The sequence below is a fragment of the Prionailurus viverrinus genome, chromosome D1 (genome assembly GCF_022837055.1).
Source record: "Prionailurus viverrinus isolate Anna chromosome D1, UM_Priviv_1.0, whole genome shotgun sequence".
Lineage (NCBI taxonomy): Eukaryota > Metazoa > Chordata > Mammalia > Carnivora > Felidae > Prionailurus > Prionailurus viverrinus.
In genome coordinates this window covers 64210577-64233982 of record NC_062570.1, presented here as the reverse complement: position 1 = coordinate 64233982, position 23406 = coordinate 64210577, and the positions used below count along the sequence as shown (strand labels likewise).

General features: G+C 39.6%; 1 protein-coding gene across 1 annotated transcript in view; it reads right to left on the bottom strand.

Annotated features, from left to right (window-relative positions):
- Positions 1-23406, bottom strand: part of NLRP14 (NLR family pyrin domain containing 14) — a 47824-nt gene that overhangs the window by 23718 nt on the left and 700 nt on the right. Inside the window, 5 exon segments of the mRNA XM_047878860.1 lie at positions 3402-3569; positions 5989-6159; positions 9780-11373; positions 15067-15138; positions 15912-16227. Of these exon segments, the coding sequence (XP_047734816.1) occupies positions 3402-3569; positions 5989-6159; positions 9780-11373; positions 15067-15138; positions 15912-16212 (2306 nt within the window). The 5' untranslated portion in view covers positions 16213-16227.

The following is a 23406-nucleotide window of genomic DNA, read 5'->3' as shown; positions in this document are numbered from 1 at the left end:
ATCTTACAAATCTTGGAATCAGACAATATTGCAAATATTATGCTTTTTGAATCAACTTTTGAGGTGTACTGTGTTGCAATATTCTTAGCAGTGGTTATACTATCTTTAATGTTGACTTAAATATAGTTTCCAAATTTACTGATTTTGGAAACTTAGATTAATAGAATATTTTAGAAATTAGTTATTTATCTAAAAATTTCTAAAAATGCTAAACTTCAAAACAAGAACATAAATTACTTTCTTACCAATTTGTTACAGTTTATTCTTCATATTATTCAAATTAAGATGGCAAAATCAATTATTGTCTTATATTCCTATTTATGTTTGAACTTAGGGCTTAAATCTTTAAATTACATTTAAAGTAATTTTACATTTTATCCTGTTTGGGGGGTGCCCGGGTAGCTCATTCAGTTAAACATCCAACTCTCCATTTTGGCCAGGTCATGATCTCATGGTTCATGACTTTGAGCCCTGCATCAGGCTCTGTGCTGATGGTGCACAGCCTGCTTGTGATTCTCTCTCTGCCCCTTCAGCATGCTCTCTCTCAAAAATAAACTTAAAAAAAAAAAAGCACTTGTTTGGGATGATTATGAGGCTGTGGATATATATCAGGGTTTATGAAAGTTAATGACTAAAACACATTTTTGTAATAGAGAAAACAGGACTAGTAGTTCAGTTTCCAACTCAAGTCTCTGACTGCTGGGTCATCTGTGCAGGTGGCAGAAATTCTGATTTCAAAGTATATACACTCTCACTTTTCCAAAGTCTTTTCATATTTATGAGGACCCATTATACTTTTGAACTCTTTATGGTTGTCAACAATTATAATACACTAGAACGATTCTAAACTCTAAAATTCTAAACTCTAAAAATTTTCCACTGGTCCATATGCTATCTACATCTTATAAACTATTTTATTCTGGTTAATAATACAGTCAAGGCTGTGGTTGTTATTCCCAGGCACCTTCCTCTTATCTGTTTTGTTTTAAAGTTCTTTGTTGTTTTTTTTTTTTTGAGAGAGAGAGAGAGAACAAGCAGGGGAGGGACAGAGAGCGGGAGACAGAATCCCAATCCTGATGTGGGGCTCATACTCACAAACTTGACCTGAGCTGAAGTCAAGAGTCACACGCTTAACTGACTGAGCCACCTGGGTGCCCCATCTTCCTCTTATCTTGATCAACTAATCAGTTTGTTCTTGCAACTGTTTTAGATGGTACCCTTCTGGAATATTCTCTAATTCAAAATCTTTGAAGATGTAGGGAGTGTTTTACGTTAATACTGTTTTGGTACTCTTCATGTGGCTGTTTGGTGGAATCAACTGCTCCCTCACCTTGCTATTAACCCCCAATTGCAGAGCACAGGCAAAATAAGAAAGGATTCTGGGCACAATGAGGCATTATTAGTTTGCCCAAGGTTTTTGTTTTTCCCCTTATTTGCTCAACATACTTTAAGAACTACCCTATCATTAGGCCCACAATGTGGAAAAAATTATCAGGACAAGGAGAGTAGATACTTCTCCCCCTTCTGGAGGGGAACCTTTAGTACACAGTAGAGTGAAATCTTCACATGAAATTAGTGATTGTATGTACCTTTCCACCAGTATGCTCACGTTTAAGGGCTGACAGGAGTCTCTCAGGAATTTAAAGTTTTCTTAAATACTTTATATTTGCAAAGTTCCTACAGTAATTGGGGATCTTCTGTGAGGCAGCCTGGCAGAGGTCTACTGATTTATCAATGCTTTTACTGCTCACATCAACTAGAATCAGTGGGAATAGTAAAACAGCAAATTGCAATTTGACAATGTTAAGCTCAGCATGAACTATGCTTAAACCAGACTACCGTAGCCAGTCAACTGTCCACAGCTGTTAGGACATGAGGTCTAAAGTAAATGTAAAATTGAAACTTTCTCCAGAGCGTTAATACAAAGTCTATAAGACTATCGATTACTTCCAGGAGTTACCCACTATGGGAGAGCATCCAATCCTACATAAGGCAGTGCTCAATTATTACAAAGCTCTGGTGACTTCTGCCACCAAAACATTTTATTTACTGATATAAGGAGCCCCACTAGTTGACACAGACAGATGGTTTCCTATTTGAAAGCCTAGTAACTGGGTCTACCTTAAGGCTTATCAGTGGAAAACATTGTTCAAATCTCAGCTGATGAAAAAGATCTTACCCCAGTCCTGCTGCTCTGTCAAGTGCCAAGGCATTTTTGTCTTGGACCCATGGTTCCCACTGTAAGAAAACATCTTTCCTTCCATTTAACAGCTTTTTGCTACTAACATGTTTCACTTGTAGACAGAAGAACCAATGACCTACTTCTCACTTGGGTTCCATACTAGAAGCTGCAGGTTACTGAAAATTCCTCACCATGTCCTAAAACTACTTCACAGATGGTAATACTAATACCCCCCAACCTGGCCTGCTGACAATTGAACTCAACCCATGTTCAAGAAGCATCCAACAACTTTCTGGATATGCTATAAGTAAATTTCATCCTACAAAAACTGGGGAGACTTAAGAATTCCCAATGTTAATATAGTTCACCTGCCTATGGTCAAAAAGAAGGTCTTGTTCCACATTTTACTTGTGATTTCTACATATAGATTATAATTTGCTTCTAACAAATACAGACCTATCCTGGCCTTTCATGCATCAAGGTTCTGCCTTACTCCCCCACCCCACCCCACCCCTGAAATGAGTCCAGGGATAAAAACTTCTAAGGTAAAATTTATTGCAGCGATTTTTTATTTTGCTCTGGTTTGGTTTTATTTTGTCAAAAACTGAATTAAAAACCCTTCACTGGAAAATAATATCTCCCTTGAAACCAGTCACACAAATGTGGGGACCTAGTAGGATTGCCAACCCTCTCACTTTCAGAGAAAATCAGACCCAGCACTAGGATCCACAGTGTGTGAGAATGAACAAACACCTTGACAGTTGACAGTCACTGTGCTCTTCTTCCTCAGCTTTCTGTACTGGTCACCGAGTTGCAATTATAAGGGGAGGGTGATTTGTTATCAAAACTTAAGTAAAACTGAGCCTGCTTAACACTGGCCCCAGTTAGCATTAGTACATTCTTTTCTGTAAGCGTTCAAAGATACAATAAATACACATATGGCTGCACTTAAATATAAATAATTTTAAATTCTGGGTCTGTTTTTTTTTTTTTTTAAATTTAGGAAATGTTGACATGGAACCATACAATGAGGGGTCTTTAGTGGGAAGCAATTAAAAGTCCTGTCAGGAGAAAATCACCCTGAATCTGGGGATTTCTGCCATTCTATATCATGAAAATAGATTTAAGCTGGCCCTATGAATAGTAAATCCAGGCTGTAAAGTCTGTTTGGACAGACAAAAGTCTCAGTTATAACAAAAAAAAAAACCTCACAACTTACCTCAGATTCTGTAGTTTACACTCTGGGTTTTTCAAGGCTTCACACAAGGACTTTACTCCATTGTCCCCTACATCACTCCCTTTCAGGTCGAGATGCATCAGATTCTGGTTGTGAGTCAAGGAACTAGCAATATCCCGACAACCATCAGGGAAAGAAAGAAATCTCATCCTTCAGAATAAAAATAGGAAGGGGGGAATTACAAAATTATTCATATCCTGGTTATAGCACTCACTTTCTTTTCAAAACCAACTCTTAGATAACTAAATATTCCTGCCGTTTCTTATTTTACTGTGGATTTCTCAGATTTCACGATTTCTCAGAAATCTGAGTTTCAGGATGTTGCTTAGAAAAATAATTGGGTTACTACTTAGATAGCCATTACATCCTGACAACTGATATCCTCAACTTTTTTTTGACCTTGAAGGAAAAGAAGGTAATAACATCAGGAAAAGCAGAAGAGGAGGTTTTGAACTCTTAATCCTAGGAATGACTACCAGAAATAATGGAGAATATTCCAAATACTTCATTACAGCATTAATTCACATTTAATCCTTTAAATAACCCCAGGTGAGTTCATAATTAATATCAACTGTTTGATGTGCAACATTAACAAAACATATCACTGCAAAAGACGCTGTCATCTTGTGGACTTTAAGTGTACAGAGACAGCCCAAAGCTAAATATGGGAGGAAGTTAAATATGCCCCTTTTTCTTCCTAGCTATTATCTGCTATTCAGTCACTGTTAGCTATATCTGATTCTTCTGTAAGTGCCTCTGGTAGTCCCAAATGCCTAATATGCTTACACTGCTAACTGTTCAAAACATCCCTGTGTAACATCACCTCTCCTCCCTTTCATCCACCACCTAACCTTCACCCTCACCCCCCTTCTAGCCAAGCACAGGAAAATAAAACTTTCACCTGTTTACAGCATTAACCATCATCATCCAGTAAAAGTGCCTAATGCACTCACTAAATATAAATTGGAAGTACAATTTCATGTGTTAAGGAAAAAGGGCTTGAGGAAGTAAGACCACACTGAGGTGAGAAAGACTAAGAGCTACTTTCATGGTGTCACCCCCTAAGGAACCCTTGCACTGTAAAAGAGGGGGAGCCATTTAACCCCAGAGAAGGCAGTAGCAATTTCAGGGCTTTAGATTGGTGACTTTCAGTAAAAGGAAAATGTAGGGGAGATGCCTGGGGGTGAATGAAAAGGATTTCCAGGAACCCCTTAATCATGACATCTATGCAGTTGACTACCCCATCTATGGTGCAAAACCAGACCAAATCTGGTACTTTAAATCTAAGGTCAGATCTCACTGAAAACATGGAGATTCCAAGGGAAATATTTAGGGAGAAGCCTGTCCCCCTCCCCTAAAAAAAGAACATCAATCTCCAGTGCTAATCGTTTGTTCAGTATTCAATACATATTACTGAGCACCAATTAGGCCTTGAGCACATGGATGGGCATTGAATACAGTACTAAATAGCATCAGTTCCAGCTCTTAGTAGAACCAGTAGACAAAAGGGGGAAAGCCATGTAAACCAGCAAATGTAAAAAAATGATAGGGTCTGTAGAATCAAATTAGGATATAATAAAGTAGCAAATGTTGGCCAGGATGAGGAGCAGCCGGAACTTTCATATATTGTCAGTAGGACTACAAAATGGCACAACCACTCTAAAGGGCTGGCTGGCAATTTATTAACAGGTTAAACATCCATCTGTAAACTGGCAGTTCCATTCCTAAATATTAGCCCAAGAGATGAGAACATAGATCACACACATACAAAATTCATGCAAGAATAGTCATAGCAGCCTTATTCATTATAGCCCAAAACTGGAAACAACACAGGAGTCTATTCAAAAGAGAATGAATGAGCTGCAGTAGGTCAAACAATGGAATACTCACATCAGCAATAAGAAGAAACAGGCTACTAAAACATACAACTACATAGGTAAATTTTTAAAACATTTTGTTGAGCAGAAGAATACAGACACAACACGTACATACTACATGAAGCAATCAAAACTATTTACAAGAACAAAGCTAATCTATAGTTATAGATTTAGAAAGTGGTTGCCTTTGAGACTGGATAGGGTAAGAAAACTAATAGAAGGGGGTAGAAGGAAACTTCCAGAGGTGATGGAATTATTCTCTAGCTTGTTTTGGGTATTGGTTACATAGATATATGCAATCATCAAGCTTACTAGACACTTACTATCTGTGCCTTTTATTAAATGTAAATTATTCCTCAAGAGAAAGAAATTAAAAAGAAAAGTAGTGTACTCCAGAACCTATCTTTGAAAATGCTATTGAGCTGCCTAGAATGCCTTAGCTCTGTGTCCTTCCTCACGTACAAAATTCCTTATCGGGCCTCAAAAAACACATGTCAATAGCTGCTACACTCCCAGAACAAGTTGGTTATGCTTCCACATCCCCAGAGGTTTCCACTGGTGGTGTTTTTAAAGTAGTTTACACTGTGGATTTTAAATATTTGTTTACTATTGGATCCCCTAATAAGTAGTAGCCAATGGGACAAAGAAAGAAGGTGGAATAACTCCATTAGACTTTCTGATGCCAAACTTACAATAGCTTTTGTAGTTTACAGCTTGGATGCCTCAGTTCCTGATAAAAAGTCTTCATGGCTAATTCATTGAGGTTGCTATGACACAGGTCCAATTCTCTCAAGTGTTCATTTGTATGAAGCACTGAACAGAGATCTTGCCAGCAATGAGTAATATGACCACCATCCCTTCGCCTAGATAATTGAGAAAAAGAAAAGATGGATTTATCTGTTTCAACCAGGGCACCTGTCAGAAGATGGTGTTGGGTGAAAGGAAGTATACCCCGGAAATGGTGAATACATCAGTGCAGGTCTGTTGTGGGTGCAGTCCACCCGAAAATCTTCCTCTTGGCACCCCAAAGGCTTTGTTTGCCTAGTAACTCTCTCACCCCCTCAACAGATTTCTTCAACACACAAAACTACACTAGAGACTTCACTTTGGAGGAAGAGACTTAGGAAGGACAATCCAGAGGTCTTCAAATACCCAAAGAGCCAGTATCAAGAAGAAAAATAAGACTACAAAAAGAATAGGAGTAATAGGGAGACATCTGGGGACAGGGTGGAGACTAAGAAGCCCGGGTTTTGAGCTCCAGTTCTCCCGTTGACTAGCTACATCACTTTAGGTAAGTCACATCAGTTCTAGGAGCTCTGAGCTCTCTTCATGTATGAAATGGAAATTCTATCTCCCTTCACAGGACTGTGGGGATTTAATAGTCAAATTTAGTACATACACAAAGGCACTCTGTAAATTTGTAGCTGTTGTATAATTTAACTAATAGGCATACTATTGACAAACTCATTATAAACAAAGGTTAGTAAGGAATAAAGCAGAGGACATTCTTATGATTATAAGCAAAAGCCCTACAACAAAACAGTCCTGAGTCCCAACTCTGCCTTTCACTAAACTGGCTGATCTGGCAACATCACTAGCCTAGGCGAGCCTCAGTTTCTTCATCTTAAACAATGAAGATAATAGTATCTATTTCTTAGGATTACTGTGAAGATTCAGTAAGAATCTATACAAAATACTTAACAAATGTTTCCCATTGTAAATGCTAACAATCGGTAGCTGTTTTATTTATATTAAAATACATAAAAGTCTAGCGTGTTGCCTTATACAAACAGCTGCTATAGGAGAGGGGAAAAAAGCATCTTTTTCCCTGTGGCCTCCTAGGTTCTCTCTGGGGCCCTCTAAATTGGATGGGCAAAAGACAGATTAACAAGAGAAAAGCATACAAATTGTATTAGCATGTGCATTGTGGACCTACATGGGAGGAATTCAGTGATGAGTAACTCAGAGATGTAGGCATTATTTGGGTTTATATAGCTAATTTAGTGGGGGAAAGGCAGAGGGAGAAAAGGCACTTGTGGACAAACAAAGGACTTGTTGGAAAGATAAATGGACCCTTAAGAGAACAGAGAAGAGACAGGATAGTTTGTGACAACATCCACCTGGGTGTGGTGCCAACTTGCCTCCAAGAAGAAATTAGAGAAATTGCTTGCAGGGAGAGGATTCATGACAGTTGAGTTCTTTTTAGAGGCTCTGCTTGTAGGCAGGTAAGGAGTTTCAGGAACTCAAATGCTTTCAGCTCAGAATACTTCTAATGGAAAAGTGGCATACTTTAGGGTGGCATATCCTGATCTCCTTCACTACCCAATAGATATTGGTTTCCCCATACCTTACTTAAAAATTGGATTGAATAACATTGCAGAGTGCTGGCCTCTGTTATCACCTGAGGTCTTAAATTTGAGAAAACTAGGTAATACATCATTCATTCAAACATTTAAGTGCCTACTATGTGGAAATGCTGTGGAAGGGGTGTGTGGGTGGCTTAGTAGGTTAAGTGTATGACACTTGATTTCAGATCAGTTCATAATCTCACAGTTTGTGAGTTTGGGCCCCGATTCAGGTTCTGCGCTGACAGTGCAGAGCCTGCTTGGGATTCTCTCTCTCCTTCTCTCTTTCTGCCCCTCCCCCACTCATGTGCATGCTCTGTGTCCAAAAAAAAAAAAAAAATATATATATATATATATATATATATATATATATTTTAAAAAAATGTTATGGGATATAATGGTGAACAAGACAGATAGCAATGCTATTAAATTTACAACATAGTTTTGTTGTGGAAGACACTGACCCACCTATAATGTGCCTCTTAGAACACTGGGTTTCTCAGACTCTTATTTTAAATTTTTTTTTTTTTTTTTTCAACGTTTATTTATTTTTCGGACAGAGAGACACAGAGCATGAACGGGGGAGGGGCAGAGAGAGAGGGAGACACAGAATCGGAAAGAGGCTCCAGGCTCTGAGCCATCAGCCCAGAGCCCGACGCGGGGCTCGAACTCACGGACCGCGAGATCGTGACCTGGCTGAAGTCGGACGCTTAACCGACTGCGCCACCCAGGCGCCCCGTCTCAGACTCTTATTTTAGCAACAAGGCCAACTCTAGTATTATATTACACTAGAACACAGATAAAGGGAAGGTAGCCTGAGGACTAGCAATATAATGGTCAGAATGTCTTCTTAATGTTTACTCTTGGGGATAAAATACATTCTAATGCCCTGGGTTCAATCACATCTTTAAACAGAACCACTAAGTCAGAATTGAGAAGACAGACTGAATGAGATTACTTACAACACCCCAAGAACAGTAAAGGTCATGGCATCCGAGCCTAGAATTTTCTCTCTCACAGCTAAGGAGAAATGAAATGTATGTCCTTACAAGGGAGATGGTTCTGTGATTGTACCTAATGGCAACAAGGCAGTGTGGGTTAAGCTGGAAAACCAAGGACTCACAATCCTATGTAGGACCTCAGTCAAATTAATACCTTTTGATACCTCAGGGTTTTTACTAGTAGGCTTTTACTAGGATTGTTGAGAGCCTAAATGAGCTGGGACTTAGAAGACTGCCAGCATATGGTCAAGCAGATGCTAGCTATTATCTGATGTGTGTTGAACCGACAATTGTGCACTTACTATACAGGCAAACTTCTCTGAATCAAAGTTTTGTAATCTGAAAAATAAACTGAGATATGCTTTTGACCAGCATCGAACTGGTTAAGAGATTAAATTTCCCATGCACTAGATAACTATATACCACATACTTTGCCCTCAAGTTTAGTTAAATCTGGAGCTAATCCCATAGTTGAATTATTCCCCCAGGCATAGATGGAGTCAGAAAAGGCAATTCAAGGAAGAGAAGAGGATAAAATAATAGGCATAAAACTCTAAAGACTCATTATTTCAAAATACTCATTCAGCCCCTACTATTTCTTACCCACATCGGACTCCCTCCAGTTAGGTGTTAAAGGGCTGAGACCTTTCATGAACTACAAAGCAAAGACTGACCTATGTCTAGGCTACAGGGAAGGTGAGCTAGGTCAGCAGCTTATAGAGGAACAGATAGATGCCCTATATAAACGAACTTCAGCAAGAAATTCCCATTCCCTTGTTCTTCTGGAGGGCATTCTTTTTAAAAGTTAAACGTGTACCATACTGGATGCAACTCTGTGCTAGGATGTGACCTGAAGATTATTTCTAGTTAAGGGTGTTGACAGGTGATAGCTCTCAGCCAAGCCCCTTTCTTGGCATTGCCCTCAGGCCAAGAGAGCCACTTCAGGCATATTTTTGTCCTTTCCTCACCAGTAGCCACGACTGGTCAATAAGGGGTTTCAGTGCTTCCCCTCCTTGCCTCAAGGTAGGACAAGCCTGAAGGGTTATCCTGGCTCTGGGACCTCAGCTCAACAATTCCCCCCCTCCCACCAATGAAATCTATTTCCCTCACTCCCTGACAGGGAACTTCCATGCTTACCAAATTTCAGCTAGGGGGTTTGAGTTTAACATCTTCTCAAATACCATGGTTATCGACAGTTTCATGGTCCGTAAACATTGGCAGTGCTTAAGGCAGAATGAAGATACAAGCAAATGGATTTTCCCACAAATATTAATGACAATATTTTGGAAATAGCTCATTGCCTGGCTTATATAAGCTTCATCTTGAGTCTCATACAGATAGAAAAACAACTCCAGAAATTCCACCTGCGCTGGAAAATCTTCACTGTTCCCCATCATCTCCAGCCACTGAAGTATCTTCCATTTTATCTCTAGTGACATTTTACAGTTAAAAGTTTTCTCCAATTGTTTTACTCGATCTTCATTCAAAAGGCCAAACAAAAAGCATTTCATCTGTGTCAGATGGGGGTCTTTATAACTGTTGCTTTCAAGCAACAGCTTCAAGTCTTCAAAAGACTGAAAGGAACTGTTCTTGGTTCCCCAGCTGTCTTGCAACATATAGAACATAGCTGCAAGAAACTCCTGAACGTGCAGGTGGGTGAACATGTAGCAATTTTCATACTCCATGTCCTTTTGAAGAATATTGAGGTCCAGGAAAATCGACACATCCGATTTAGATAAGCCATGCTTTCTGAGATTCTCCCTGTAAAATACAGATGTCATGGTCTACACTCCTTTGGCAGCCAAGTGGCACAGGCTGCTCAGTTGGGTTTGGCTGGGTAGACTAGGACTGTTTCCATCTACTGGTGGGAACAAGCTAGAGATATAGCAGATAAACAGAGCTGTTGTTGTTTTGCAGGTTAACGTGATGTCACCACCCTTCTCCATTTGCTGCTCCAGACAGGTACAAAGAAGCCAGCACACTAGGGGGACTTTACACATGCTAAAAACCATCTCATTGCTTCTTAGTGAATTGAATACTTGCAAAGCTCTCTTCTGGTCTTCAAAACATTGGTAAATATACTCCTCTCTTGCACCCTTAGACATACCTAGCAGCTCTACAGAATGCGGATTCTTCAAGAGAGGCTTCAGTTTCTTACAAGCTGTGAGTCTTGTTGTCACCAATAAGGAGGACTCAGGGAGCATCACTTTCCTCAGCAGACTACTGAGAAGGAAGGACACTGGGTGTACCTGGGTCCAGTCCTCACACAGCACAGACTCAGGTTCCTCAAAGGCGAAGTTCAGCTCATCAAAACTATCAATAATAAAAAGGAGACTGCTGGGCTGGGACATGATCCTTTCAATGGGGCCTTCTGTGCTGGGCCAGTCCTTTGATATCATTTGAACAAAACTTCGTTCTCTCAACTGGTTGATTTCTCTTGCATTGAGATAAAAAACATAGCTAAACCTCTGCTGGTAGAGATTTCCCTGGGCCCAATCTACCACTGCTTTTCTCACCAAGGTTGTTTTCCCAACTCCAGCAGGCCCCTGGAGCACCACTGTCTGTGGCTGCTCACCGGTTTTCACATCCACGTCAAACAGATGTTCCAACAGTTCTTGATCTTTCTGAGCAACTCCAGGATGGAAATCTTCAGGTTCTCCAAATAAACACTTTTTATCCCACGTGATACAATATTTTTCTGTTACTTGGGTTCTGTATTCTGTTCCATCACCTAAGTTAGTGAGAATGGATCAGGAAAAAAAAAACACAGAAACACATGATCAAAGCGAATTCTGTCAATTGTAGCGTCAAGAACACTGGACTTGAAGTCAAGAACAAGCAATAATGTGCACTCAAATCAAAGTGCAGCTGGTTTAGGTAAGAATATAAGTAAAACTAAAACATGTTGCTATAGATTTAAAACATGCATAAGAAACTGACAAAACAAGAATGAATTTATGGTGGAAAGTAAAAATTAGATTTGCTCTAAAAATGTGTTCTCTTTGGGGCATCTGGCTGCCTCAGTCAGTAGAGCTTCCAGCTCTTGATCCTGGGGTTGTGAATTCACGCCCCAAATTGGGCATGGAGCCTACTTAAAACAAAAAAAGAGAAATATGTTCTCTTTGTACTCTTCCTCTATAGAGGAAAAAAAAGATGCCTTATGTGGAGAGCACAGTCATCATCCAGATGAAAAAAGAACACAGGTCAATTAACAGTGATAGCCAGGGAAGACCTGAAGACATATCTGAATCTATAGATCGAAATAATCTGCCTTTTAGTAAACTATGAAGAATAATGAACATTGAAACATAGCCTGAAGAATATTTAAAGAAAAGAAAAATATTATCTTTTCTAGATGTGTCTCCTTAGGTAAGGGAAACAAAAGCAAACCATTGGTTTGCTGCACAGCAAAATAAAAATCTTCTGCACAGCAAAGGAAACAATCAACAAAACTAAAAGACAACCTACTGAATGAGAAGATATTTGCAAATGATATATCTGATAAAGGGTTAGTACTGAAAATATATAAACAACTTCTACAACCTGGGGTGCTTGGCTGGCTCAGTTGGTAGAACATGCAACTCTTGGTCTTGGGGTTGTAAGCTCAAGCCCCATGTTGGGTGCAGAGATTCCTTTTTAAAAATTTTTTAAGTTTATTTATTTATTTATTTTGAGAGAGAGAGAGAGAGAGAGAGAGTGTGTGTGTGTGTGCACAAGCAGGGGATAGGCAGAGAGAAGGTGAGATAGAATCCTAAGCAGGCTCCACACTATCAGCACAGAGCCTGACATGATGCTTAAACTCACAAACCGTGAGATCATGACCTAAGCCAAGACCAAGAGTTAGATGCTTAACCGACTGAGCCATCCAGGCACCCCAATAAATATTTTTTTAAAGAACTTCTACAACTCAATGCCAAAAAACCCAAATAATCCAATTAAAAATGGGCAAAAGACATGAATAGACATTTCTCTAAAGAAAACACCCAGACGGCCAACAGACACAAGATTTTCATCATCACTCATCATCAGGGAAATACAAATCAAAACCATAATGAGATATCACCTCACACCTGTCAGAATGGCTAAAATCAACAACAATAGAAATAAGTGTTGGAGAAGATGTGGAGAAAAAGGAACCCTTGTGCACTGTTAGTGGGAATGCAAACTGGTACAGCCATTACGGAAAACAGTATGGACTCCTCACAAAGTTAAAAATAGAACTACTATACAATCCAGTAATCCCACTACTGGGTATTTACTCAAAGAATATGAAAACACCAATTCAAAAAGATATATGCACCCCTATGTTTATTGCAGTATTACTTAAAAGAGCTAAGAAATGGAAGCAGCCTAAGTGTTTACTGATAGATGAATGGATAAATAAAAAGTGGTATATACATATGATGGAATATTACTCAGCCATAAAAAAGAATGAAATCTTGCCACCTGCAACAACATGGATGGAGCTAGAGAGTATAATGCTAAGCAGAATAAGTCAGAGAAAGACAAACATCACATGATCTCACTCATATGTGAAATTTAACAAAATAAATGGACAAAGGAAAAAAAAAAAACAAAGAGACAAACCAAAAACTAGATTCTCAACTACAGAGAACCGATGGTTACCAGAGGAGAGGTGGGTGGGGAGATGGGTGAAATAAGTGATGGGGATTAAGAGTACACTTATCATGATGAGCACTTGAGTAATGTACAGAATTGTTGAATTACTATATTGCATGCCTGAAACTACTATAACACTGTGCATTAACTATACTGGAATTAAAATTAAAAATATATTCCCAAGTGTCCAAGCAAAGTGAAAACATAGTTTCACCCTTACCTAGTTAAGTCCAATTCCTTCTTTAGATCTTAAATGTCACTGTTCAGAGAAGCTGTCTCTGAACCCCAATGCTAGAATAGTTCTCTTTCATTTTTCTCAAAACATGCTATATTTTCATTCACAGTACATCTCACAAGCTACAATTATTTTTAAACGTAAATAATTCTTTTCTTTATTCTACCAGGGCATTCAGTACAAACATCTAACACAATTCATGTCCCACTAGATTATGCTTAGATCTCCTCCAGAAGAAGGTAGGTATTGCAAGGCAGATACACTCTACTAAATATTATACCATAAAAAGAGTAACACTTAAAAGAAAATTGGGATTATGAGGATGATTGGTTCTTAATTTTTAATGTTTATTTATTTTTGAGAGACAAAGTATGAGTGGGGGATGGGCAGAGAGAGAGGGGGACAGAGGATCCAAAGAGGGCTCTGTGCTGATAGCAGCGAGCCCAATGTGGGGCTCAAACCCACAAACCACGAGATCATGACCTGAGCCAAAGTTGGACACTGAACTGACTGAGCCATCCAGGTGCACCTATGAGGATGACTTACTTTCTTCATGGTACTTTTATCTATCTTCCAAATTTTCTAACAGTTAATTTCTATGAGAAGGAATCCTAATTTCCTAAATTTATGGCCAGTAATAAATACCATAAGAATAAACTTCCTTACACTGAATCAGAAATTAAGCTCAAAGCAAAAAGTTATCTTCAAGATCACTTAACACAAGAAGCATTTTTTATTTATTAGTGCTTGGAATAAAGCAGGTATCAATTACTTCTTGAGTGAAGTAATGTGGCTCAGGAGCACCTGGGTGGCTCAGTTGGTTAAACGTCCAATTCTTGGTTTCGGCTCAGGTCATGATCTCATGGTTCGTGGGTTTGCACCCCACATTGGGCAGCATCGAGACTGCTTGGGATTCTCTCTGCCTCTCTCTGCAGTCCCCCTGCTTGCTCTCTCTCAAATAAACATTAAAAAAAAAAGAATAACAACATGGCCCATCAGAAAGCAGCATAGCTGGGTTAAGAATGATTTCTTACTTGATCAAGTTTCTTTCTACTGTAATTCCATTTACACGAACTAGAATTCAACTACATGGAATTTAAAGCTAAGCAGGGGGGATGGAAATGGTATTGAATGAAGACTAAGAAGACCTGGTTCTAGAAACTACATGCTATATGGACTAGCTGGTCACCACTCTTGGAACTCAATTACAGCATCATTTCTAAAGGAAGGAAGTAGATATGATAAGCCAAATAGTCCCTGCCAAACTCAGGGACTCTCTAACTTGTAAATGAGACGCGAATATACCTTTCTTCATCAGACTGTGAACTTCTGACTGGGCATTTCCAAATACTATGCTCACTGAGGTCCTGAATTAACACGGCCCAGATTTTGACCTCAGCCAGAGAGCCAGTTTTGTTGACTCTTTTTGAATAATCATCAACAGGTAGTATATTAGAAGTTAAGAAGAGGTGAACAACTGTCTCCTGGGGCATAACCCCCCATCACATTTCAAACACTCAACCTCCTCCCAAATCTGACAACAAAACAAAAACCCAAACATCTGCTCACCCTGCACTGCCTCCTGCTCATCTTGTTCCTCTTGTGTCCTGGCATCCTCTGGTCCCAGGGAATGGGCTGTCCCTGCAACAGGTTCCAACAGGATTGTGAGATTCACCAAAAACAAAGAGAGCTTTACTGACAAGCCATAACAGGGGCCAGAATGGCCCTCAGTGGTCCAATTCTAGGACATCTGGGCTTAAGAAAAGCAGAGCCAACAGAGCCTCAGACTCCACCAGCTTAGCTGGGGGAGAAGTGATGTGTCAGCACCACTGTAGCAGGGACCTCTTGCGAGGCCCTCCATCCTGTAGTTAGGGCAAGTGGTCTAGCCTAAGCCTGGTCTACATTGACCTCGCAGGGATATGGTGAGGTTCCTAGAAAATGATGAATACACACTTTGTAGCTGTAAAGCCTTGTAAAGCATACGAGTAAGGAAGTTTTGACGTCTATAATATTTCATACTTAGGAATGACCAGAAATATTGGCTTGGCTTATGCCCTTTAACAAAATTTTGCCCATTCCTCCTATGTTAGCAATGATTTTAAATCATATTTGAAATTACTTAAAATTTAGTGCAACCTAGGACTATCTGCAGCAGTTCAGGCACAGGAACACCAGATGGGACAATTATTATCACTCAGTTCCTTTAATCATCATAATTGGTACAAGATGGATGAATTACCCCCAATTAAGGAGCCAGGCTGAGTAACAATACTCAAAATGCTCCTGCCTCTTCAGTGTTTCTCAAATTACCCAACAATGGTTCAATCCCCAAGTCCCTTTCATAGAATCATCCCAATGGGCCTCAGGAAACACATCCTTCTCCCACCCCCAGATAGGTCCCCAGCATCACTCACAGTTGATCTCTGCTCTTGCTCTCTCACACAGATCCTTCAGGTTCATCTTGCCAAAGATTTTGAGAGCCACATCCCAGGCTTGTTCCCCCGGATAATATTTGTTCATCAAATTAGCCAAGTCCTCTCGCTTGGCCTTCTTCACCTCAGCCCAGGGTATCTGGCAGCACCCGGATTCCATGGTCTCATTCTTTAGAAGTAACTTGAATTTATTCAATTCCTCTTTGTTTAGCTCCTCCAAATACAAGAGCAGCCCAAAATCAGGAAAGAAGGAAGACGATGACCCATCTGTCATCTTGTCCATGGATCAATACTCAGGCTTCAGTGGGGGAAACAAAAGAATGTGAATAAACAGGACTGATGGAAAAGATTAGAAAAACAAAATCCCTATAAAAATACAAATTCAACAAATGTGTTGAAGCCCAGTGTATTAGGCTCAGTACTGACCTAGTGCCTCCTGGAACACATTTGCTGTCATAAAAACATGCCTTTAACACAGACAACTGTATGTTTCTTCCACCTTCCCAAAGTTACTCCCAGTCCTACCACTTATGAGCTGTTAAGAAATAGGGGCACCTGGGTGGCTCAGTCAGTTAAGCATCTGATTTCAGCTCAGGTCATGATCTCTCACTCAGTTCATGAGTTCGAGCCCCATGTCGGGCTCTGTGCTGACAGCTCAGAGCCTGGAGCCAGCTTCCGATTCTGTGTCTCCCTCCCCCTCTGCCCCTCCCCTGCTTATGTGCTCTGTCTCTCAAAAATTAATAAATGTTAAAAAAAATAAATAAAGGCAATTCATCTCTCTGAGCCTCAGTTTACTCTCTTGCAAAGTGAGAAGATCAGAATCACCCTCAGAGAACCATGGTATGGATTAAATGAGGTAGAGTTCATATATCACCTGGCACAGAACAGGCTCCTACTAAGTACTGGCAACTCTCCTCATCCCTTCTCTCCCCCACCAACACCCAACATAGATCTCAGCCCCTGAAACACTGTTATTGCACCCCAGCAATGTATCATTATTCCTGAAGCTCATACAGTTGAGATATGCCACCACCTCCCTCTTCTGGTCATGTTATCTCTGGTCACACAACCATACACAGCCAATGAGGGTCTGTTCACACCCACTCCCCAACACCACACATACTCTGGGTGTGTTCCAAGTTAAAGCCCACCCAAAACAGTGCTCTCTCATTTCCCATACCTCAACTCCCATGACCATATTCCACTCTGGCATTTATCAGCAAAGACTACTCACACTTAAACCGCAGGCTCCTATAACCCAGTCTCTCCTAATACCTTCCAGGTAACTGAGCAATTTCATGCTCTCACTCCCGCTAGGACAGCTCTTCAAAAACTATCAAATCCTCCTCTTCTGAGCCCGGTTTTCCTCTTATTTTTCAGCCACTTAAGAGCCTTATTCAGTTTTTTATTCAGCACAGGCACCTGCAGGTAATCGCTTAACCCAGGTCTCCAAGTGCCTTATCTCCTTTTCAGCAGTTCGCTAGAGAGTCAGAACTAGTAAGTGGTACAGACAGAATTGCCTAGAAATTCAGAAAACCTAGATCTTTCCCATCTTCCATAATACCTACCCCTATTCTTGCTAATGGGCCTGGAAAAGAAGGATGGGGGAAAATGGAGAAGGGGATTTTACTTCTTAAGCAAAAATTGAATTACCTCAAAATTACATAGTAAATCAGGACTTTATCCTACAGTAATGAGGGAGCCATGAGCTGTTTTAGGGTCTCGCCTTGTGTGTGTGTGTGTGTGTGTGTGTGTGTGTGTGTGTGTGTGTGTGTCTGCACTGCAAAGAATATTCTAGTTTACAGATTAGGATGGTACCAAAACAGTTTCCAACAATAATTTTTTTAAAGAAGCAAAAAAAAAGAGTAAATTTGAGGAAACTTCAAAGGATAAATGAGATTTCTCCAAGACAGAAAAGCTATGGTAGGGGAGGGGAAATGAGGCACAGAACACACGCTAGGGTCCTGCCTAGAAATTTCCAGATTTCACTGTGCCTGGGCCAATCTTTTTCTTTTTGTAACAAAGGGGCTCTTTCTCCTTTTGTAGAGCTCTTGGCTCCACCGGTGATCTGAACCTCATCAGCTTCTAATTGTTAAAGGACTTAATTCATTAGTGATCTCCTGTCTTAACGTCTCCCTGACCTCTCAGCCCTTCTCACTAACATTTAAACATGCCCAAGTCTAGCCTTACACAAATGTTCCCTTTACTCCACATCCCCTTCATCTTCACCCTCAAGCTTCTTCAGAGTCTTCTATACTTTACCTATCATTCCTCCTCAATCCACTGCGATCTCACTTTTGCCACCAGAATTCCACTGAGATAACTCCTACCAATTACCATCTTGCTACAAAACCCAACAGGTATTTTCGGATTCAACTTTCATGTCTAGAAGAAAAATGACAGTACCTACCTCTGCAAAGATTAGAAGTTACTGTGTGCACCTAACTTACAGGGTGCCATACATACAATAAAAACCTTCTTGGTATTCTCTTTCCCCTTAACTTTCACAATCTGATACTTTTTTTTTCTCTTGCCTTTCCAGGTGTCTCTGTGAGCCAAGATCTAGATGGTTCTGAATCCTATTGGATTTATACTCCTACAAGATATGTGCAATTCTGACAGAAAGTACCATACACTTTGGCCTCCTTCCCAAAGGTTTTATGCTGTTCTTGAAGGAATTGTTCTTTTTCCTTGTTTTGTGGTCTTCCTTTGTTTGGAAAACAGATGCTGTCTGGTGTTGCTCCTCTTGTGTGAAGGCATTCATAAATTCCAACATGTTCTGAACTAAAATGGGAATCCATGGTCTAAGAGGATTTCAATTTGCAAATTTATTGATATAAATTTTTGCTCTTTATAATTAAAGCCTGTTGTTCAAAATATTCATTCCTCACATGTTAACAATGACATTTATTGAGGATCTATAGTGTATAGGTTATGAAAATTTTCTTTACTCTTAAAAATAGTCCTGAAGGTTTGGCTTTTATCCACATTTTATAGAATCAAGGATTCAGAAATTAAGAAACTTGCCCAGGTTAAAGAGTTGACAAGTAGCCAATCAAACTACAAAGGTCATTCTCCTTCTACTAGGTACCCCTTCCTTTTAATTTCACTCTATTTTTCTAGGCATGGGGGATTCAGGGTTAAATGCAATCTGTGTGGCCATATTCTGATACTGGATCCTGTGAACACTGGGCTACAGGAAGAGGAACCTCTAAATATGCAGTGGCAATCTTCTGAGCTCTTATAGGACTCTAGAACACAAAGGAAGGAGGGATTCTTTTCTAGAAAGGGTAGAGATGAGAAGGTCTGGGGGAAGTGACACTTCATCTAGAAAATAGGATATTCCCACCCTTTTCATATACTCTGGCCTGATTTTCTTTCTTGGTTGCCCTTATGGAATCGCCATAAGGAATGGAGTTTCTCAATCTCACCACTACTAACATTGTTGGCTAGATAATTCTTCACTGAGTGACACTTAGGTGCACTATATAATGTTTAGCAGCACTGCAGGACTCTAGATGTTATTAGAACCTTCAATCTCCCATAGTTGTGACCAAGTGTCTTCAGACATTGCCAAAGGTCCTCAGGGCAGCAAACTGCCCCCAGCTGAAACCATTTCCAAAGCCTTACCCTCTACTGCTGAGTATGTAACTCAATCAGTCCTTCTCTAGGATGCTACCATAATAAACAAATCAAAGAAGCAGAGTAGATAACTCAGGAAAAGACAATCTCAAAAGATTTTAATGTATAATAGAAGGAATACTGTAATTGAAAAGGGAAGCATTCCAGTGCAGATTATTAGGACAACTGATAAACCATTCAGAAAAGATTAATTAGCATCCTCACAGAATTAATCTAGAGTTAATCAGTAAGCCATTAATACTTCAGACCAGAGGAGGAAAAATAGCAGAGAATACTCATTATAGCTTAGGAGAAGGGGGACTTACCAGCTTGGGCACAATAAGGGAAATGATTGAGAACCAGCATGAATATTAGGAGATATAGTTAACTATGTTGAAGTTAAAACCTCTTGTCCATAAGAATTCAAATACAAATGGCAAATTAAAAAAACAAAAAAGAGAGTGAGAACGCAAGCGGGAGAGGGGCAGAGAGAGAGGGAGAGAGAGAATCTCAAGCAGGCTTCACGCCAAGTGCAGAGCCAGACACAGGGCTCAGTCTCATGATTGTGAGATCATGACCTGAGCCAAAATCGAGTCCCGTGCTTAACCAATTGAACCACCCAGGCACCCCAACAGCAAAAACTTTATAGGAAATTCAGCAAATAGAGTTGGAGTGTAAATCAGTAAAACCACTTAAGAACTGTTGACATGAACTATTAAAATTGTAACTATGCACCCAGACTCAGATCTTGGTTCTAATACTGTTCTCCAATAAAAGGAATCAGGGCTCCTTGAAGAAACTGCAGGTTCTAGGGTTGGGGTTGGGAATATATAAAAGAAGCCTAGAGCTCATAGTGCCAGAAAGGAAAAAAGGATGGAGTAGATCAAAAGGACATAGAAGCCAACTGGAAAGAGCTCCCACTGGCAAAATAACATACTATATTATTATAACCCAAAGTAGAAAGCAAATATCCAGGAGTCCATATGGCTATACATGAATGAATGAATGAAGGGAAAGAGACAAATCTCTCTTAAAGAATTCAAAATTTAATATTTTATGTAGATATTCCCTCCTCCAGGAAGTAGATCTTAACCCCGTTCCCCTCCTACCCAGGAGTGTGGACTACGCTTAGTGATTTGCTAAGTGGGGAAACCTGATAAACACTGTCTCAGCCTGGTGATCAAGGTTAATACAATCAGTCATAGGTCATTGTTAATAGTATGTACCACTGATAATGATGTGAGGAAAATGGTACATCACCACTGTCATATTCCTCCCCTAAACCCCAAATCCCAGTCTACACATGAGGCAAACATCGGACAAACCCAAAATGACATGTTACAAAATACCTGATCGGTAGTTCTCAAAACTGTCAAGGTTATCAAAAAAAAAAAAAAAAAAAAAAAAAAAGCATGGGGTGGGGGGAGACTTAGAAACTGTCACAGACCGAAGGAGACAAGATGACCATATGTAATACAATATCCTGGAAAAGACCCAAGAACAGAAAAAGTACTATGAAACAGTAGTGAAATCTGAATTCAGTGTGACTTAGTTGATAGTCTTCATTGATTGCCTTAGTGGTTTCAAATACACAATAGTAACACAAGACATTAAAATAGGGGAAATTGGGTGAGGAGTATGTAAGAACTCTTTCTGTAAATCTAAAACTATTTCTAAATAAAATGGTTATATTTTTTTAATTGGAGATCTGCATCCCCTATGGCCTATAATTACTGTCCTCAGAATCACCCAACAGAAACATGGGTGCACAAACACTAAGAGATATTTAAGAATAGCCACAGCAGCATTGATTGTAATTCCCAAGTACTAGAAAGATCCAGGAGCCCATCTATAGAACCAATAAATAAACTGTGGTAAATTCATACCATGAAATCCTATACAGCAATGACCATATAGGATATGCAGCTCCCTGTCACAAGGATGAATCTCACAAATATCATCAATGAATGAAGCCAGTCCCAGAAAAATTAAGTACCATATAATTCCATTTATAGAAAATCAAAACTAGGGGCGCTTGGGTGGCTCAGTCGGTTAAACGTCCGACTTCAGCTCAGGTCACGATCTCACGGTCCGTGAGTTCGAGCCCCGCGTCGGGCTCTGGGCTGATGATGGCCCAGAGCCTGGAGCCTGCTTCCGATTCTGTGTCTCCCTCTCTCTCTGCCCCTCCCCCGTTCATGCTCTGTCTCTCTCTGTCCCCCCAAAAAATAAAATAAACGTTGAAAAAAAAAAAATTTTTAAAAAAAAATAAATAAATAAATAAATAAACGTTAAAAAAAATTTTTTTTTAAAGAAAATCAAAACTAAAAAAAAAAGAAAACTATACTGTTTATGGTTGCACGTATAGGTGTTAAAACCATACTTTTTACATAGGCTGGGGTAAGGAGGTAACTACCTATAAAAGTAGATCTAACACTACCTCTTCAGTTAGGGAGGTGTTGGTGATCAGGGACATGCCCTCGAGGTGTTTAGATTCTGGTAAGTTCTTTTCCTTGGCTTCCTATGGGTCTACATGGATGATCACTTGGCAATCACTCACTAGGCTGCAGACTTATGTTTAATGCTGTCTTCTATGTGAACTATAGTTCACACTAAAATATGGTTATTTTTAAAAGGTTCAGGGGTTCCTGGGTAGCTCAGCTGGTTAAGCATCTGACTCTTGATTTCCGCTCGGGTCATGATCTCCAGGTTTGTGAGTCTGAGCCCCAGATAGGGGTCCGCACTGACAGCGTGGGATTCTCTCTCTCTGCCCCTACCCTGCTTTCATAGGTACATATGCACTTTCTCTAAATAAACAAACTTAAAATAAATAAATAAATAAACAAACAAACAAACAAACTTAAAAAAGAAATACTTTACATAAAAAGGTTAATATTACCAGAAAGACATAAGACAAATAGGTTAGAAAAGCACTAAAAACAAATTATTGCTAATGGGCTATTCATTCAGGGGGGAAAGAGGTAAATAGCTAACGAGTATTTCAGAAAATGTTCAAACTTAAGCAGATATCAAAACTAATACATACCAATGACATTTCACAATCAAAATGGCAAAAATATTTAACTTTAAAAAACCAATACAACATGATGATGAGAATCAACTGCAGCTGATACTGTCAGCATGTTAATAGCTATACCCTTGGAAAGCTGCATGTCCACAACTAGGAAGAACTTTAAAAACACTGCATGAGTTTTCAATCAGTAACCTCTCTCTGGGAAATTCTCCAATGGAAAGAATCCCAATTATAGAAATAAAGTTTTATGCATAAAGATATTTTTTAAAAAAGTAAATAATTGTCAAATGAAAATTATGATTAATGAAACAAATGCGTTAAAAATATGGCACACACTTGATTTTTCAGTCCTTAAAATGACCTCTTTGTGCAGCAACAAGCAACACGTGCTGGGTTAAAAGCATATGGTAAGACAATCAGCATTAGATCTAAGTAATTCAAACAAAACCTCTGCATAAAAACAAAGAAAATATGACGAAATATTAACCATGGTTGCGTTTTGGGTTTAAGACAATTTGTGACAATTTTAATCAGAATACATTCCTTAAATAAACCGAAAGGTAAAAGGAAGGCAACATCAATTTGTCAAATCCCAAAGAGATGAAGAAATGAATGCCCATTGGCTGCACTTGAATTTGGCAGGTGGGAGCTCACTGGTAACCACTGTAGAGAGGGCAATTTTAGGTCACTGCTAGGGGACAAGGGTTGGGAGTTATTTAAAATCTCACTACTATGGGTAGATATGACTGGTACAGGGAGCAAGCATGCACTATTCTTTCTAGAATTTTGCTAGTAAGGAGGAGAGAGAGAAACCGGTAGCGTGGA